The sequence below is a fragment of the Megalops cyprinoides genome, chromosome 2 (genome assembly GCF_013368585.1).
Source record: "Megalops cyprinoides isolate fMegCyp1 chromosome 2, fMegCyp1.pri, whole genome shotgun sequence".
NCBI classification, from domain to species: domain Eukaryota; kingdom Metazoa; phylum Chordata; class Actinopteri; order Elopiformes; family Megalopidae; genus Megalops; species Megalops cyprinoides.
In genome coordinates this window covers 38409878-38426405 of record NC_050584.1, presented here as the reverse complement: position 1 = coordinate 38426405, position 16528 = coordinate 38409878, and the positions used below count along the sequence as shown (strand labels likewise).

The following is a 16528-nucleotide window of genomic DNA, read 5'->3' as shown; positions in this document are numbered from 1 at the left end:
TAATAGCTGGTGAGAGAAAATACTGACATGATGATTGGAGCTGATACCACTGGACTAGAATGGTGCATTGGCCATCCTTTCTGTGAGGTTTCTTAGCGAAGGGTGTGGTATTTGTGACTTAAAAATGCTGGTGGTTTGTAGAAAAGTCTGTTTACAGTGTAGCAGAATAATCAGGGTGTAACTGCTTCAGGACCCATGCACAGCAGTTTCTCAGTTTGTCTGCATACTCAGAGCTAGAGAAAGGCTGCCTCTTCTGTAGTGATGGACAAGAGCCCAAAATCACCAAGTCAACACTAATAGTCTATGTGTGCGTATGTGGGGGTAATTACATACAGTTTACTGGTTACAGGTTTACAGTTTACTAAATTTGAAGTTCCCTCCTGCATGTACGGGCTGAGTAGTGTGGGGGAAATTCCCATGGGCAACTGTGCTCGGCTGGCTGCAGGGCAGGTTTCAGTCTTCTGGGCTGGGAGCAGAGCAGGGAAGCCCCACACTGCCTGTGCCCCAGCTACTCTCAGTAAAGATTTGCTGTGTCGTTATTTAGCTGTTAGTCACTTTAATTCCTCAGTTACTCCACTGGAATGTCTTTCTTGTTAGGTCATTTAACTGCAAACTTTCTCTCCCCCTGTCTGTGCCAACAGTTAGCTGGCGGTCCTCTGCTTCTCTTTTTCTCCTTCTCTCTTTTTCATCTTTCATCTGGAGGGGAATTGGCACAAGAGAACGCTGGCACTCTTCTGCAGGGTTAGTTGTACTTTGTGCATTCTTGCTCAGGGGGAGAGAAAGACTGAGAGAGAGAGAGAGAAAGAGAGAGAGAGAGAGAGAGAGAGAGAGAGAGAGACGGGTAGAAAGAGCGATCTAAAATGGCTGCCAACTGCAAACTCCTCTGCACATGAAATGTCTGCCAAAAAAAAACCTTAGTGCCGTTCAGCAAAGCTTCGCCAGAAAAAGACTGTGCGTGAAAAGAAAATAGCAACAGCAACAACAGGAACCAATAGGGAAATGTGTTTACAGTAAGTTTGAAATGAAGAGTCGGCAGAAAGGAGAGTTGAAGAGACTGAAAGAGCTCAGAAAGGTGTGAATGCGCACAGATTATGCCCTGAGACGCGCTGACCGGGACAGGAAACCGGAGGAAAGAGTTCTCACATTCCACTGTAAAAAGTAAATAACGAATAAGAAAATATGAACAAAAGGATATTGCACGAAGGGTGGGGGTGGGGCAGCAGGGGATATGCTGTGTTGGACCAAGGTAGCAGCTGTACAAAATGGCTGCCCAAATTCTCGACCAGAAAGAAAATGGCTGATTTCTTTGTTGTTGCAGCCTGCATTTCATTGCATCACCAGGCGACGTAGGGTTTTTTCACCCTGTTCATTCAAGTGATTTCACGTACGCTCATGTTTAGTTTAAGTGACCCCTAATTTTTTTTGTTAGAAATACACCAACATTTTATGTCGAACTTGTTCATTCATTTTGTTTGATAGTGAAGGAGGTTTTGCTCTCTCTTGTCAAAGTAAGGCATTGGTCTGCTGGGTGGTGAGCAGAGATGTGTAAAATGATGTGAGTGCCAGTCTCTCCCCCCTCTCTTCTCTCTCCCTGCCTTCTCTCTCTGTCTCTCCTTGCCAAGGATTCTATCCGACGGCTGCCTGCCTAGTAACCACTGCCGTTCTTGGAACGAAAGGATTGGATTTACATTAAACACAGTGAAAGAGAGGAGAAACAATTGGAATGGATCTGTCTGTAGTTGGCAGTGCCCCCACTTGGCCAGAGTGGACTCATGACTACAAGCAAAATGACTTTAATTTTTATTCCTTTCATTACTCAAGGAATTGAGTGCAGCAGAACCAAACACAAGCAGAAGTCAAACTGCAGCCTCCTGGGCTTAGACTAGCAGTGCCAGCTGCCAGGCTCCCACCCTTTCTGGCCTTTGCTCCTGAACAGACACAGCCTTCATTCCAATTCTGTGTAGAGCATTAGCTGTCAAAACTCCCCTTTTCTAACCTGTGGCCTGCTACCACTTAGCAATTCAAAAAGCCGGAAACAACTCCGTTTAAGGAACCTGTCACTTGGCAGTCCTGAGGTGCATTATTGTGTAAGTGGAGCTGGGTCAACAGTGGAGAACAGGAATGTTCATCACAGAAAAATGGACAAAAAATAAGGAAAATATAAGAACAGACACAGTAGGAGTGGCTCTAGGACCATGACGGTTTCCCCTGGGTAGCACTGCAGTGACCCAGGTTTGCTGCCATGGGCTCACCTTGTTGCCTCCTTCCATCGGGAGGCTGAGGCCCAAAGAAGTGGGGTGTGAGGTCCCGTGACAGAGCATGTGCAGTGTGCAGTGAGCCTTTCCCTCAGCAGGCACTAACCTCAAACACATGCAGCAGAGTGCTGTCTCTGTGGCTTTTATGCATTAGTGGAGTCATGCCTATCAGATGGAGAGTCCAATTTATTTATGTTACTTATTCATTCAGTGGTGTTTCCTTTTAACTGAAGCCAGACTCTTTGTGGTAAACCTACTTTTCTCAGGCTCCACTGTCAGGAATGGCTGCTCAGGGTCAGACCATATTTTATTTATTTGGTTATTTTATCAGCAAATTGCAAGGTACAGCAATAAATAAACACACACAAGCTGAAATGGTTTTAAGGCTAAATGAAGCTGCAGTGTCATTGCTCTGGTGCTGTGCTGCTTCTTAAGCTTTGGCAGCAGGATTGAATATTCTTGGCCACAAAAGCCCGTATCCCCGTGATTATGGCTGCACTGGCCAAACGAGCGGGTTAACAATAAAGAAAGACCGTTAAAGTGTTCTATTATTCACAGATGTCCATCTCACATGTTATTTATTTATTTTTTCGTGTGAGATCAGACTCAATAGAAAGTTGCTATAATTATAGTGATGGATCATTGTGCAGTCCAACTGTCTCACACCATCCCCATGCACACACCACCACATGAAACGTATTTGTTGCCCATCACATAAAAGTCCATTATGCAATCAAGGATAAATGAGCGCTCTCATGCACTTTTTTCTGGGATGACCAAATTTAACAAGCCGCTGAAATCTGGTTCCCTTCTCTGTCATTCTTCAAACTAATATTCTGTGTAAACACTTATGTAATTTGTGTGAATGATGACTGATTCGAGTCTGTCAGCAACATTGTAGCTGGTAGGCTAAATAGAGGTTAAAGAGATACTTGTCCTCCTCTGGGACCCCCTGTGTTCCTCATCCTGGCATTTTTGGATGTTGTTTGTGATGTCATTTGTTCATGTGCTTTTTCTACTCCTCACATCCATGGATTCAGATCTGGGACTGTTGAAATGTTGAACAGCTCTATCAGTTTAGCAAAAGTATTTGTTCTGGTTACACCTGACTAAGCAATTCTTTGGTATCTGCACCTCATTTCACAAATGACATCTTTTAAAACGACTCCACGTAGCAATGAATGTGTCCGTATTGATTTTAATGGTCCTCTTGGAGGCTGTGTTATTTCAAACTCGGTTTTACTCAAAGTGCATTTTTGCATTTTTAATTATGCTGGAACCCCTGTGAAGACAAAAAAATGAAGTGAATCAACTGTTGAATGATGTTCCAAGAATGATATTTATGTCCTTATAGCACTGACATATATTAAGTGATTGTTTCAGTCACGAGAAGAAGGATAAGACCATTTTTTGTATGGTATGGTGAAGAGAGTGTTTCTAATTGTGTAAGAAAACCTCTTGTCTTCTGAATTCACTCCAGTACAAAATTCATAAGGTAACTATTTCTTCTAAAGACTAACATTTTAGAGGATTTTCATTCCAAGCCGGAGCTGAGCTTTTTCACTGATTGCATATGGAATGCTCTCAAAACTATTCCCTTCTGTTCCATTGTCCGGTAACAGAGATTGTTGACGTGATCACAGTTGATTTGTGAATGTCTTTCCACTGACTCCCTCTTTCTCTCCCTCTACCCTTTCTCTCTCCCTCTCAGAGGCAGAACAGAGCAGTAGCCCTCGCACAGGTATTGGCTCTGATCAGGAAGACAGCAGAGCTGCAACCATGGGTAAGAACACCCAGCAGTATTTTTACACACTCATACGTCTGTTATATAGATCCAAACAGTACACGCTCTCTTCTGCACCTCTGCTATTGTGAGCACTGTGTAAAAGAACCCAACAGTACTCTTACATGCTCTCCTACTGCACCTCTGTTGTTATGAATATATTGTATATTTTCTGGCATGCTGTGTATTTTACAATGAATAATAACTAGCAGTTGCACAGTTACTGAGGAAATGCAGGAAGCAGTCCTTGATTCTTCTCAGGAATTTTCCTCTGTTGGTCCTTGTCTGCTGTGGGCCTCCAGACACACCAGCTCCCACGCAACTGTAACTCAGCTCTCCAGTGGGGATATTCATATCTATATTGAGATCTGATGCTCTCTGCAGAAAGATTCATTTGAATACAATTTGCAGCACTAGGCATCATCATGACATCTTGATTATTTTCCCGCTCAGTTTTTGTAATTATTGCCTCTGTAGTCAAATTTCCCAGCTTTGTATAACATAGCCGTGTATATTTCAACAGCGAATGCATTCAGTTTATTAGGTGGCTGTGTTTTTATGTTTCTCCGCAAACACAGAGGCGATGAGACAAGACATTTCTGCTGTCAGTCTATTAAATGTAAATGAGAAAGAGGACAGTGAGTTTAGCTGTGTTATTAACAGCAAGTGTTTATTTTCAATTTATATAAACCATTTTTATTTCCAGATTTCCAGATTTTTTAAAAATCCCTTACCGTAGAAAAGTCAATACCGAAATGCATCCTATTGTTGGAAGGCTCAGGTTTCACGTATTTGGGGCAATATGGGAATTGAAATACCTGTACTGGCTCAGACCACACCATTGGCCATCACATCCAGCCCTTAGTTTGGTGTTGTATTACAATAGTGCGTGTACACATTGTGCACTGAAAACATGTCTGAAATGTTTAAAGGTTATTGATTGGTTTTGTGGGAAGGTGAGGATTCCATCACAGAAGGAGCAACAGTTGGCTGTGTGAGAAATTCTCTTAATAACCTCTTATAACATAGCTAGGTCATCTTTTGGCCTGTGGGCCTGTTGTCCTGTGGACCGTAGTTTATCAGATGTGTGTTTACCTGTATTGATCTCCCCAGTGGACATGGAAAGGCTTGCTCTGTGGTGAGAGAGAGATTGCATTTCAGCCAAAACCATGCCATCAGTCTAGATGGAGAGATGAATTCTGTGGGTGGCATCACCTTCATTTACCCACCCTATTCCTATTGTGCTGTTAAATAGAAGGAGCCAAGCTGTAGCCCCTCTCACAGTACACTTGTCAGCGCAGGGAGCTGCAGGTGCGGCTCTCAGCTATGGACAGTCAGGAGAAAACCAGGGGGCGCTTTGGAGTGCCTGTCTCAAGTGTGAGTGGAATATACTGTCCAGTGGGCTGTCAGCAGGCCCTTGTCACATTCCATCCACAAAACCACTGTTACCTCACAGATACTGTAATGAATGTGAAAGTTCTTACCTATCCACAGCTGAGAGAGGCTAGAAAACACAGGATTTGGGTTGCAGCTGGGTAATTGCCAAAAGCACACAGTATGTAGTGTAGACCAAATATATTCAAGTTGTCATCCACAGGACACAGCGCCCCCTGTGGGCCCCTCTCTACTCCCTGGTTCAGAGCATGCAGAATTTATGATACCACCTCAAAACAGTGGCATTAGGGCACCATGGACAAGTAATGAAAACACAAAATGTCCTGTCGTTTTCCTGGTTCTTTCTGTTCATCAAAGCTTTTTTACTTTTCATTTCTCTTTTTCTGATATATTCCCCTTTGATGAGCTCAGCTACAGAGTGTGTTTGGGTACATGCCTGTGAATGAGCAGTGGTATCCACAGCAAAGTAGAGGCCATGGTACTGTGGCTGCGTACAAGGCAGGCTTCTGCATATTTCAGAGTGGACGCTCCCATGTTATGTGATCTTGCAATTTTTATTCGGTTTTAAATGTACTGAAAAAATACGAGAAGGGTGTTTGAGAAAACCCATTCAGTCTTAAACATATCATTGATGCAGAGGAACAACAAGAGGTCATCTCATAAATCACTCTGTTTACTTTTACTGCTTTTATATATACATATTTAAAGGGTCCGTGCATTCACTGGTCAGCTTTTTTATCATAACTTGCTTTTGGTCAGCTTTGCCCTAAATACATCAGTGTAAGTGTGCTGTAACTTCATCTCTGTCTCTTGCAGATTCCCCTGAGTTTCAGGAAAGCTTTGTGACATCAGGAGTTTTTAATGTAACAGAACTTGTGCAAGTTTCCAGAAGTAAGACCATTTTATTCTGTTTTTGTTTTTCGTTGGCTTTGATGTTTGATTTTTATTTGATGCAGCAGTCTGATGTATGAGTGCTTGCATACAGATGGCATGGCATACCTGAATCTTTCACAAACTGCTGAGTCTTTTATCTGTGGATATCTATAAATTATCTACACACTGTATCTGTTTTTGAGTACAGCATGTAGAACTAAACATGATACTGCAGACACTATGGGCAGTCTGAACACACTCACACACTGGTCAATACTGCCATTTTTTTGTTAATTTATTTTCTGTAAGTGGAAGTGAACATGTTGTTGCTAGTTTGTTTAAATTATCTCCATGAAAATTGTTCCTGAATTATGTCAACTATTGATTTTTGCTGTTAACAAAGAGCTGGGCCTGTGGCCATGAAAGCTTGAGTGATTAACATTATGAGAGCAAAGTTAAATGAGCTGCTTCTCCTTATTGGAGCAGTGGCTGCAGATTACTCCCTTTCTGTCCAAACTTTTCACACAAGTCTGTGTTAGTAATGGAGGATTCAGGAGTTCTGAAACTGTACAAAGCAGTGGGTGGTTAGGGTGCAGTGAGATGCGGGTTGGTACTGTATGTAAGGCATTGATGGGGAGGGAAGTGGCGATATATCTCACAGGATATTTAGACACAGGGATTAGGGGGCAAGACTACATAAAACACTTAACGCAGCAATCACAGACAACATTCCAAGCAAGCCACTTATGGCAGTCCTCTTGCCCTGCCCCTCACCCTTATCAAAACTGAAATGACCTTTGACTCCCCATTTTATTTTTGAATTCAGCATACATTGAGCAGTACCGATATATTAAAAGGCATTTATGAGATACAAATAGCAGAAAATGCACAACAATCTAAACAGATCCCTCTAGCTCCTATAGGAGTTTTCATGTTTGCGTAGACAGAACTTAGAGCTCAGCTCACTAGGCTGTACATTAATACTGAATTACCTTCAAATTAACAGAGCCCCACTCAGCAATCCAGCTCCTAATTGCCCTGTGATATTACTCACACTTCACAGAGTTTAGAGAGGCCCACTCATTACTACGGAAGAAATTTATTGATATAAATTCACATAGTGTTCAAGTTGGATATTCATGTTCTCCATGAATTTATTACATTTGTTTAGTAACTTTCAGTAGATCCAAAAACACATAAAAACCTCACCTCAGCTGTTGCATGTAAGTTACATTTTCTAAAACTCATTATTTTTCATTAGGTCAAATTTCAGTAGAATTTTCAGTTATTCAGTGTTGATGATGCTTTCATATGCACTACTCCTCCAAAATAAACACAAGCAAAATATGATTGTAATGTTTAGCAACATGATTGACAGGTAGCAAAGAACAACAGTACTGATAGGTGCTCTGTTTTTTCATTGTAATGGGTAATCCTCTCTTCTATATCGTGTTCATCACACACACTAATCTGACAAAAAGTTAAAGGCAAGTTGTAACAATTACAATGTTGTTTCTAATGTAAATCAAACTCGCCCTACAAAGTCTTGCCTGGTGCAGAAATTATTCCAAAACCAGTCAATCATTTGACTTGGAAATGGTTGAGATGCAGTGTTTCACTCTGGGGTAGTTTTTGGAGTTAATGAATGGTTTAGTTTATTACTGGTACTCATGAGGGCATTATTTAGATCACATAATGAGTAAAGCTATACTGTTAGATGTATTGATTTTCTTGTAATTAGGCTATCTTTCTACCAAGCATATATGGTTTGGGACTTATTCCTATTAATCGTTTTATTTAATTAAAATTCAGCAGCCTGCTTTTCAACTTTAATCCGACAGAACACTGAGTGCTGTTATTATGACACGTTTACAAGCCTGCATTCCTGTTAGATAGCCTCTGGTTATATTCCCTGGTACCTTTTATTGTGTTTAGCCTCCCATAAGTGGAAAAGGAGGGACTTTTACATATCTGTGCATGAATCCTTCCTTTGTCTTTTTGAATGTCTCAACAGTCAGAGAGAGACAAAGAGATTGATAGCCTGTGATCTGCAGTGACGGCATCTCACCATTAATAACTGTACCTGCAGTCACAAACGGGCCATTGTTCTTGCCGTCTCTCTCCTACACAATGCATTGTAAGAGTTTGTGTCGCCTCACTGTCCATTCAGTGGAGGCACTGCAGAGCATGTTGCATCATTCAGGCCCTCATGCCTGCAGGACTAGAATTCTGTGGTCTCATCCTCGGTTGATAAGCAGGATAGGGGACCAGTGCTTGAGCCGCCGGATCATTTACGCTCAGTGATACAAATTAATAGGGATAAAAAATATATATGGACCCTATAAAACAAACACACAGTGACACGTGCATGCACACAGTTACTCTGCAGTAGGAGGGAAAAAGCGTACTATACCACTATTTATCACGGGTTTGGATCTGGGTGCATGTGTGGGTTATGTTTGTGCGCTGATGCAGAGCATATGTTTGTTGGGTCAGATTAACAAGAGAACATGCATTGGGTCCTACATTAATAAATCAATATCCTTACTTTGTGTGTCTGTTTATAAACACATTCTGTGCCTGCACTGCTCTGTAGTGAATATTCAGTGTTACTGTTTGTATATGTATGACATTTTTATATTGGAGAATAAGTTAGATCTGGCTCCCAGTGCTGATCTGTTACTGTTGTGTTTCTGTACAGCTCCAGTGGTGACAGGCACAGGCCCCAACTTCTCCCTGGGGGAGCTGCAGGGACACCTGGCCTATGACCTCAACCCCTCAGGGGTGGGCATGAGGCGGACCCTGCCCAGCACCTCCTCCAGCGGGTCAGTCCTCCGCCGCTGCCACAGTCATGTCACTCTAACACCCGCTCAGAGACGCTCGAACGATTCCTGTTCGCATCCTTTGAACTGTGTCAGATTTATCTCTGCAGTAATTCTCCATCACACTGTTAGTTAGGGCAGCAGAAGCGGCACGCAACTTCCATGCACCTGTGTCAGCTGCAGCGTGACCACGAGTCAGACAGTGCTTTACCACTCACACAGTGCTCAACCGCATGGTTGCATGATTAATCATGGAAAATTAAATCTGAGGCAGGTCATCACAGAGTAAGTAATGGGAACGGGAAAAGATATAGTGGAAAAGCTGGAGTTGTGCTGAGCTGAGGAGATATGCACCTACACAACCTGATAAGGGAATGAAAGGAAGGATGGGCTCTCTCAGCACACACTGAGCCGGGAGAACAAATACACGCCGCTTGTGAAAACACCAGAGCTTTACAAAAAGAACAATGCCTGCTGCTCAGGTGACTGCAGGCGATGTGAGCTGCTGTAATTTATCTGGGCCTCAGCACTGCCAGAACTCCTGCTTTAATTTATTATCTTAATTTTTGTTGTACATCTAAAGCAAAGCTTGGACACAGCGTGGCTTTTTTTTTTTTACTACTGCGGTTTCTTAGCTGGTCAATTCCCCAGCTCCCCTGTGGCCCTGACAAGCTTGGTGCTGTTTCTGTGCATCAAGACACAATTGGCTTATCCTCATTGCTCTTCCTCTCTCTCTTTCCCTTTCTTTCTTTCTCTCTTTCTCATACACAGGAGTAAGAGGCACAAGTCAGGCTCCATGGAAGATGACATTGACACCAGCCCCGGCGGCGAGTATTATACCTCGCCCAACTCCCCTGCCAGCAGTTCCCGCAACTGGCAGGAGGAGATGGAAGGGGGTGAGCAGTTTTTCCACCTCTGTGAAAAAATTCTGTCTTTTATTATTTCATTGAAATGTGTGAAATTCACACTCCAATATAGCACTTTGATTAGTCTAAGTATTTTGATAATTGCATTGTACTTTTCTATGAATAATTGACTCTGTCATGTGATACGGTAACTAAATGCACCACAGGGAATGTGTATCCAGAAACGTGAGGAAAACCACGTCACTCTCAGCTAATTATACATGACAATTCTGTCATGTTTTGTCAATCAATTATTCAACTTAGCTAGTCCTTGTAGTGCTTGTTTACAAGGTCTGCACATTACTTAATAAGTTTGAGACATTCAATGTAATGCTTTACACTTGGAGTTAACAGGATGGCAGTATTACATAGTCTTCATTTTTAGGGGAAGGACAGCATTCAGTTAAGCTTTTGTAGTTTCTGCTATTTTGTTCTGGATCTTCTGGATCTATTGTTATTCTAGAGCTCAAATGTATTTTCTGTGGTTATCAAAAGCACAATTTTAGCAATAGCAATGATAGTTATTGCACAGATTTGAACTGAAAGAAATTTAACCGATAATTGGATAGTAGTTATATATGTCAATGTGTCTGTGTGGGATTGTGTGTGTGTGTGTGTGTGTGTGTGTGTGTGTGTGTGTGTGTGTGTGTGTGTGTGTGTGTGTGTGTGTGTTTATGTGCTCATACATATATGGTACACAAATATGGCACCCATGCATACAAGTGGGTGCAATTTTAAAGTAGTCCCTGGCAGGACTGAAAAATGAACCAAAACAGGGATGGCTTCAAACTATAATTGTATATAATTAATTTCACATTTCACTTGTACAGTATTTCATATTAATCCATTTAAAATGTTCTGCTGGGTATTTGCATAAATGAAAAAAAATGCAGAAATTGCAGAAATGTTCAGGGACCCATCAATCTTTAAACATCTGTCAGGTTTTCTTTTTCGTTGCCATAAATCAGCCGGCAGCCAAAATGTCATTTGTCGCTTCTATTTAAAGGACAGGGCTGTCATTATATCCAAAGGGGTGTTGAAATAAGTCAAAAGAACAATGGGGAGCAAAGACAAATATCTCGTGTTATAAAGAGCAGCAGAAAATACGCACTTGCTGTACAGTACTGTGTGTCTCCTGGCTTCAAGTTTCCTAAAGTCAGCCTGAAGTTTTAATTAATTCATGAACACTCATTTTTTTGTGGAAGTTTTCAAGAAGTCAACTTGCGCATTGTCCCTTAAATGAGGATTAATGCGGTTGAAGTCCTCCAAGGGCTCACTGACTTTCATTCCACCTCAGGTTTTAGTATCAGCTAACGACATGTTAAAACATGGTTCCTATGCCTGCCTGGTGCAGGAACACAATGCACACAGTACACAAAGTCCCCTGTTTGTCCTCAATGAGGTTATCATCCCAGAAGCAGTTTTTTGCGTGCTGCTGTGGTTGATAAAGTTGTCAGGCAAGGTGTAGTCTGGACTTGAGACTGTATATTTTTCATTCCCCTTTCCGACATGCTCCATTCTCAGTGATGGTCATACATTTACCACATACATTTCTGTTTATTTTGAACAAAACGTCTAAATTGAATCTATTAGTCAAGACTGTCATTTTGATTCTTCATATAGAATTATGAGTTACTTCAATGTTGCCATACTACTGTAGTCATTCAAAAGTACTTGAATGTCTACAGGGTTTAGTGGACATTATGGTTTTGACATATTCATTGCTGCTGTTTGGCTAGTAGGATAGTCAGAACCTTTTACACATTTCTTTGTTATTACATATATGATTTGAAATAATGTATTTATTTACAGTGTGTATATGTTAAGTTATTAGTGTTGTTGGTGTTCCTTAGTCTTGTAGGACTCTCTTCCGCTGGCTCTCCTTATGTGAAGCTGATCTTCAGTCAGACAGAGGGAGTTGCAGTACTGTACGTTTTGGTGCATGCAGTCAGTTAGCAGAGCAACAAGGGGGAGCAATGATTTAGGGCTGTGTGCTGTCTCTCTGTGGGAAACTTTCCTGCCACATGGCAGCAGCAAAACCAAGCACCACCAGAGAACTGCCCTCCAACAGCAAGCAGCTTTAGTGTGTTTTCCATGGTCTCTGTTGTATTTTCTCATAAAAACAACAGGACTTCGTCACACTCTGTCTAGCGTGGTTCGCTGACAGCTGTGATTGATGTTGTTGTCGTTGTACTTCAAAGGGCGGTAACGGCAGACGAACAGTTTTGGTGACATACTGGGTTGCTGAGGCAGAGAAGCCACAAGCCAAGCGCTTGAGATAAGGGCTGTTCACAGTACAGTGTGATGTGGGTGAGCCCGGCCGCTTCTGTGTGGGACAGCTATGCTATAACTCACACTACTCTCCTATTAGGTAAAACATCAGCACAGAATCTGGGCCTGACAGTGACAGATAATGTGTTACAGTAGTACGGGCAGCAGCAGTATGGTGCTTGTGGAAACGTGGGAGTGTAAAGTAGGTGGGCGGGGGGGTGGCAGAGCGAGCGAGCGAGTGAGGCTTGGTAATGGGATGGCACATCACGGTACTGCATGCGAATGGTAGAGGAATTCTCCGTATGCGTGATGGCAATGAAGGGGTGTGTGGGAGGGTGGCTATTAAAAGGCAACCACTGACAGGCATATTTGATAATCTGGTCTGACAGGGAGAGCTTGAGAGCTGCTCAGAAGTGATGCCATCCTTAATTGAGTCATTAACTCTGGGTGTCATGGCAATAAAAAATATCCGCATTACATTGCCACTTGCACAATGTGCTGCAGTGCTGGTGTTCAGGGTATTATACCTGAATCGGAGCAGGGTGTATTGTGCTGCATGTGAGTGGAAGATGCTATCGCGTAAATGTATTATGTGGTTACATTATTCTTTCCAGTGCCCAGTGCTGCAGCACCCTCAGCACAGTGACCCTGCCCTTGACACCAGAGGTGTACGGGGGCAAGTTGAGTTGCCCTGCCGTCCTCACGTCCTCACGGATCTCTGTGTGTAGGCAGCCCTGCCGATCTCCTTTATAACAGCCCTTCATCTGATTGCTCAAGGTGAAGTGGGCAGTTCATGCATGTTCCATCTACTGTGGGTCTATTAGATGAAGCCCCTTCAATTGAAAGCACTGGAATGGGACAAGTAAGGCTGCCTCTGTGCTTCTGTTCCACCCGATAGTGTTTATTTGAACACTGACGCCATCAACCCCAGCTTGCACGAGGGTGAGACATTGCTTACCTTCAGTTTTGATTCTAGATCACCGCCCATTATTTAGGCCTGGTTGAAAAGTGGCCACTACTGTTTTTTTTTTTTTTACTAGTGTAGAATATGGTCAGAAATGATTTTGCCAAAAAGAAGATTCAAGTCAGAGGTTGTAATGGTTCAGATGTAGACGGCAGTGTTGTGATGGTTGCCTGCTACCACTGAAAACCATTGAGTATGTTTATCCACTTGACCAGTCTCTTGCTGAGACTGTGCTCTTGGCTGCGCCCTGGCATTTCTGAAGGCAGGGAGGGAAGAGGGGGAGACGAGCAGCAGCTTGGCAGGACGCGTCAGTGCAAGTGCTGTAGAGAGAGTGATGGACAGGCAGACAGACAGAGACAGAAAAGTGTGCCTCGTAACTCGTTACTGCATGTGTGAAAAAGCATAGCTGTATGAATACAGTCATCTCAAAGGGAGTTCATGTGGATGCAAAGGTGTGTCTTCTTATAGGCACCAGATTAAGAGGTTTGCCTTTGCAAGCCTAAAATGGAAGCAAGGCTGTGTGGAGCAGAGCTGCACAAAGTCCTTCACGTGTCCAGTACAGCATCATTTCCTCCTTTAGCTTTGATGTCAGGCACTTTCATACTCTGATGGGCATAACTTACCTGAGCCAAAAACTCTATGATTGGACATTATTAACGAAAGCTGAACACTCCTCTTCATGCACCGTACCTTTTCTGCACAGCCTGTACCATGAGGGATTTAGGATCCCCTGGCCTGACTGCAGCTCACTGCAGTGACGGCGGTGCCTTTTCAATGCTCTCTGCCCCCTAGTGGTGAAAGACATCTAGTACAGCTTCAGATTCAGTATTGCAGTGTACAATAGAGCAAACTTTTAAATTTTAAATTTGTTTTTTTTTTTTACAATTTTACATATCATGCTTTGCTTTCCTGAGTGGAGATTTTTTTGTTCTGAATAATGCTTGTTCCAGAGAGGTGTTGTAAATGTCTGGAAGCGTTCAGCAGAGAATGACTTGCAAATGCATTGCAAAGCATACGTGTAAAGTAAGAGGCCATATTTTTGTCTGCAGTGTAGTAGCACATGTCCAGGGCAGAGTGTATCAAGAAATGCAGGCTTGCAGAGCAGGTAGCCAGTGAGCGACGGTACAGCAGTGCTGGAGCAGCAGCAGTAACACGCGGGTGCTGTCCGCTGTCCCTCCCCTCCCGCAGGGATCTCCCCCACAGTGAAGAAGACGGAGATGGACAGCCCATCTCCTCAGGACAGCTCCCCGCGCCTCAGCAGCTTCACGCAGCACCACCGGCCCGTCATCGCCGTGCACAGCGGTGAGCCCTGCGTACCTGCGCCACACGTGACCACCTCACTGTGCACCCCAGCCTCCGCTCTGCGAGCCGGACACTGGAAAGCGTGCGGAGCGCCACTCTCATTGTGTTGGCAGGCTCACTCCGAGCAGCCATGCAGAGCCATGGTCAGCTCAGGGCAGGATGTATGCACACTGTATAGAACGTAGGTCTTTCATAATGTGGGAGGGCTGTCGTTTGTAGCTCTTGGGCTGCTGCGATCCGTTCTAGTATCCAATGACCAATATCCAATCCAACGTACACTGGACTGGCCTGAATGTATTCACAGGTCTTCCTGTACTTACGGCTTCTCCTGTGTTCCCTTCCCAAATTTCCTTAGAAAAGACAGGATCATTTTCAGTGAGACTGGAACTTTGTCTGTTGGAGTAGTGTTCGTGCACATTAAAAAAAAAAAAAAAAAAACTAGCTAACAGCTAACTATGATTGAAAAAGCATTTATTAGAGGTGCTTTGGGATAACATTATAGTGTTTTATTGCGTTGTTGGGTAGATTTTTTGTGTTTTGTGCGTGTAAAATGAATGCTCATCCTGTTTGCCATTTTACTGTAGTTTGCAAAGACAGAGAAACCCTGGATCTTTAAGAGCACATTTTGAGAAACATGCTATCCATTTCTCTGCAGGTCTTGCTTGGGTGCCCGTTAATCTGAACAATATTAATGAATGTCCATGTTCCTGTTTAAAGGCCCAACGGTGTCATTTGAGAGAAAATAGAGGATGTTTCTGTGTGGATTTGTCATTCTAGGTTTTATTGAGTTGAAAAGCATGCAGGACAGCCAGGCTGTTCTGACACATAATTGTTTGTGCAGACAATAAAGAGTAATGTGTGAGCAGGCAGCTCTCTGCAACAAAACATCAGCAGGATGATGCATGGACAATTAAAGCAGCCGTTAAAATGAATTGGCCGTGCATTACCATATGTCAGCTGTATTAGCACATTGCTCTGATAATAGAGAGTTGCCATACTAAATGACATAAATTAGCATCTCACAAATGGCTCATTTTTTTCAGCAAACTGAAGCAACAAGTACAGTACCACGAGGGAGTCACCGTTAAAAATATAAACACTTTGTACCAAAGCATTTTGAGAACAAAATAGAGGGCGCAAATCTGGGTAACACATGAAATGGTCATAAAAATTAAAGGATGTTTATAGTACAAATAGGTAAGCACATCACAGCTAATTCTGCTCTGCTAAGTTCTGCCGTCAGGTTTAGCTGGCCAAATGGTAATATTATGCCACATATTACTTAGCTCCATACATGTAAATGATAAACAATTGTTGTTGATTTTCAACATTGTGACGATCAAGTCACCTAAACAGCAAAACTCACAGGGCCACTGGGTGTTGCCGATTTTCAGATGAACATCACTAAAGACACCAAATCAAAGTCGCTGCAATGATGTTCTCTGTGATCCCCCAGCACTCAGCCACTTAACTCTCCCTTTGTGTCTCGCCTTCTCCATGTCTCTCTGCAGGTATCTCCAGGAGCCCACACCCCTCCTCATCTTTGCACTTCCCCCCAACCTCCATCCTGCCCCAGTCTGCCTCAACCTACTTTCCGCACACAGCCATCCGCTACCCGCCGCACCTCAGCTCCCAGGACCCGCTGAAGGACCTGGTCTCCCTGGCATGTGACCCCTCGAGCCAGCAGCCCGGCCCGGTGAGTCTCGGGGAGAGCCGTGCTGCACATGAGGTCAAGCCATGATCCTCAGTCTACTGAGACCATTCTCAGTTGAATGTATGTATGCAAGTGTGTGAATATGAATGTATGTGTTAACACCTGTTCATGACCAGTGAGCAATTTTGATGCAGCCGTCATTCCTGGACTGTCATTGTTTAAAGTCAGCACACTGGCTTCAGTGGAACACTGCACAGGACACTGTGAGATGTACAGAAGCATGTTTGCTATTGTTATATTGGAA

General features: G+C 43.2%; 1 protein-coding gene across 3 annotated transcripts in view; it reads left to right on the top strand.

The window, feature by feature from the left end:
- The window catches only part of nfic (nuclear factor I/C), a 97839-nt gene that overhangs the window by 67917 nt on the left and 13394 nt on the right, over nt 1-16528 (top strand). For 2 of the 3 annotated variants that reach the window (XM_036521529.1, XM_036521528.1), the window contains exons 3-8: nt 3967-4038; nt 6250-6324; nt 9008-9131; nt 9900-10024; nt 14457-14570; nt 16082-16266. In XM_036521529.1, the coding sequence (XP_036377422.1) occupies nt 3967-4038; nt 6250-6324; nt 9008-9131; nt 9900-10024; nt 14457-14570; nt 16082-16266 (695 nt within the window). The remainder of the gene's footprint in view (nt 1-3966; nt 4039-6249; nt 6325-9007; nt 9132-9899; nt 10025-14456; nt 14571-16081; nt 16267-16528) is intronic. The other variant, XM_036521530.1, reaches the window with a different exon arrangement.